General features: G+C 38.7%; 1 protein-coding gene across 1 annotated transcript; it reads right to left on the bottom strand.

Moving 5' to 3' along the window:
- Nucleotides 1-820: 820 nt before the first annotated feature.
- LOC102826998 (olfactory receptor 10R2-like) lies at nucleotides 821-1,762 on the bottom strand. Its single transcript, XM_006861748.1, has one exon. It carries the CDS (start codon nucleotides 1,760-1,762, stop codon nucleotides 821-823), a length of 942 nt encoding a protein of 313 aa, XP_006861810.1.
- Nucleotides 1,763-2,524: the final 762 nt, after the last annotated feature.

The following is a 2,524-nucleotide window of genomic DNA, read 5'->3' as shown; positions in this document are numbered from 1 at the left end:
TTGGTAAAATAAAGGGTCAGCAAAAATAGGAAAATCCTCAAAAAGATGAATTGGCAAAGTGGCTGCTGCCATGACTCAAGCATAGTTAAGACAGAGGCTGATGCAACTCAGCACAGTTTCATTGTGTTGTTCATAGAGTAGCTATGAGTCACAACTGACTCCATGGACCATAACAACAATAACAGTTTGCAACTATGAATACAATTCACAAGGTGAGAGCACAGCTGTATTTTGCCTTGAAAAAGGAGATGGCACATTAATTATGAGCTTCAGTTTGATGCATTCTGATTTAAAAAATGATATCCACAGCTGCTGTTTATCTTGTTGGTGGTGGTCCTTGCAGAGATATGAAAAACCTCACTTAATACAGTATTCGTCTTTCATTGTGTAAGATTTCATATATTATATATGCTCTCTTTCATATGATCATATTATACATTTCATATAGAACATATACTTTCTTTCACAGCATTCATTTAATCAAATATGACAACTTGATAAAGAGTGACAAATAATAACTGCTAAGACTTTTTTTGGGAAATACAAATCAAGAGGAAGAAGAGACAGAGGAAGAGGAGTTACTAGCCTTTATTTCCTGCAACTATATTATCTATCTAAACTTTACGACAATCCATAGGGGAGACTTTTAGTATTCCCTCTTTATGTAGGAGAACAATAAGACCCCAGAATACCAAAATCAACTCAGCCAAACTACAGAGCTATAGAGAGAAATAAAATTGATATTCCCATAATTAAAATAAGTATTCATTCACATTTTTATTGGCCCATATGCATATGAGTACATTTTAAAGTATTCTTATTATAAAGTCTTAGGAGAAAATCCGGTCTTCTCAATCATTTTCCGAATAGCCACCTGGACATCTTTGTTTCTGAGGCTGTATACCATGGGGTTCAACAGTGGGGTGATGATAGTGTAGGTCACTGTCACCAGCCTATCTTTGCCTGATGTGTATTTGGCTGAAGGCCGTAGGTAGACAGAGGAAGCACAGCCATAGTGGACTATAACCACAGTGAGATGTGAGGCACAAGTGGAGAAAGCTTTTCTCTTGCCTTCAGTTGATGGGATTCTCAGGATGGTGCGAACAATGAAGCCGTAGGAAATGCAAATGAAGATAAAGGGTACAACAAGCACCAAGGCCCCACAGATAAAGATGATCAGTTCATGTATGTAGGTTTCAGCACACGCAAGACGTATGACAGGGGAAATATCACAAAAGTAGTGGTTGACTTTATTGGAGCCACAGAAAGGGAGGCTAAACACCAATGTTGTCCCCACCAGAGATATCAGGAAGCCACTGATAATACAAGTCACTGCCAGTTGTCCACATACTCTCCAACTCATGAGAATGGGATAATGCAAAGGCTGGCAGATGGCAGCATAGCGGTCATAACCCATCACTCCCAGAAGCAGGCAATTGGTGACAGCAAAACCAAGGAAGAAGAACATCTGGGTGGCACAACTCAGGAAGGAGAGTGTCCTGAGTACAGAGAACAGGTTGATAAGCATCTTGGGCAGGATAACGATTGTGTAGAAGGTCTCAGAGGTAGAGAGTACACACAGGAAAAAGTACATGGGTGTGTGGAGATTATGATCCAGAAGGATGACTGAGATGATGGTGAAGTTCCCACTCAGGATGATCAAATAAAGGGAGAAAAAGATCACAAAGAGGACAAGCTGCAATTCTCCAAGACTGGAGAAACCCACCAACAGGAACTCAGTGACAAACGAGGAATTGGCCATGGAGAGTTAATCCCATGGAATAAAGTGAGATGATCAGGTCCAGAGAACTTTAGTACAGAGAAATATGAAAGAATCATCACTTACTTTTTTAAAAGAAAACTAATGCCACTCTGGTATAAACAAGGAAAAGGCATAGGAGAGAAAAGCAAATTGTAAATTTATCAGAAGTTACTATAAACTAAGCACCAAAAATGCCATTTTTTGGCCTCAGTGGATTTGGGGACAAATATTCACGTGGAGTATGCAAATATTTGCTCACATAAATTCTGTCTTCATTTCTCCCAATCATTTGAAGAATTATGTAATCTCTACTAAATTGTTTTGGTAATCGAATCCACAAAAGAGTTTTTATCTACATTAATTATGATTTTAACTGCTTGTTCTTTTATTCAGATTACTGACAAATACATTCAATAAACAATAGCACTAATGTCTGAGGATATCCTCCCACCCTCTTTTAACATTGTTGTTGTTGTTAAGTGCCGTCGAAATGGTTCCGACCCATAGCGACCTTGTACTGGGTTTCTGAGGCTGTAAGTCTTTACAAGTGCAAAACGCCTCATCTTTCTCCCCCGGAGCCGCTGGTAGTTTCGAACTGCTGGCCTTAAGGTTTGCAGCCCGATTCATAACCACTAACTACACTACTAGAGCTCTTTTAACATACAAGTATTTATTTCCCTTCCAGGGAAGAATTCACTTATGTGTCTTGATAGTTTGCCTTTAGATAATATCATTCCCTTTAATAACTAATTATATAATGAA

Source organism: Chrysochloris asiatica, unplaced genomic scaffold, assembly GCF_000296735.1.
Source record: "Chrysochloris asiatica unplaced genomic scaffold, ChrAsi1.0 scaffold00042, whole genome shotgun sequence".
NCBI lineage: Eukaryota > Metazoa > Chordata > Mammalia > Afrosoricida > Chrysochloridae > Chrysochloris > Chrysochloris asiatica.
This window is presented reverse-complemented; position numbering and strand designations above follow the sequence as displayed.

Bases quoted from the DNA above. Each gene is read 5' to 3' on its own strand.
- LOC102826998 (XM_006861748.1), bottom strand. From the start codon at position 1,762: ATGGCCAATTCCTCGTTTGTCACTGAGTTCCTGTTGGTGGGTTTCTCC.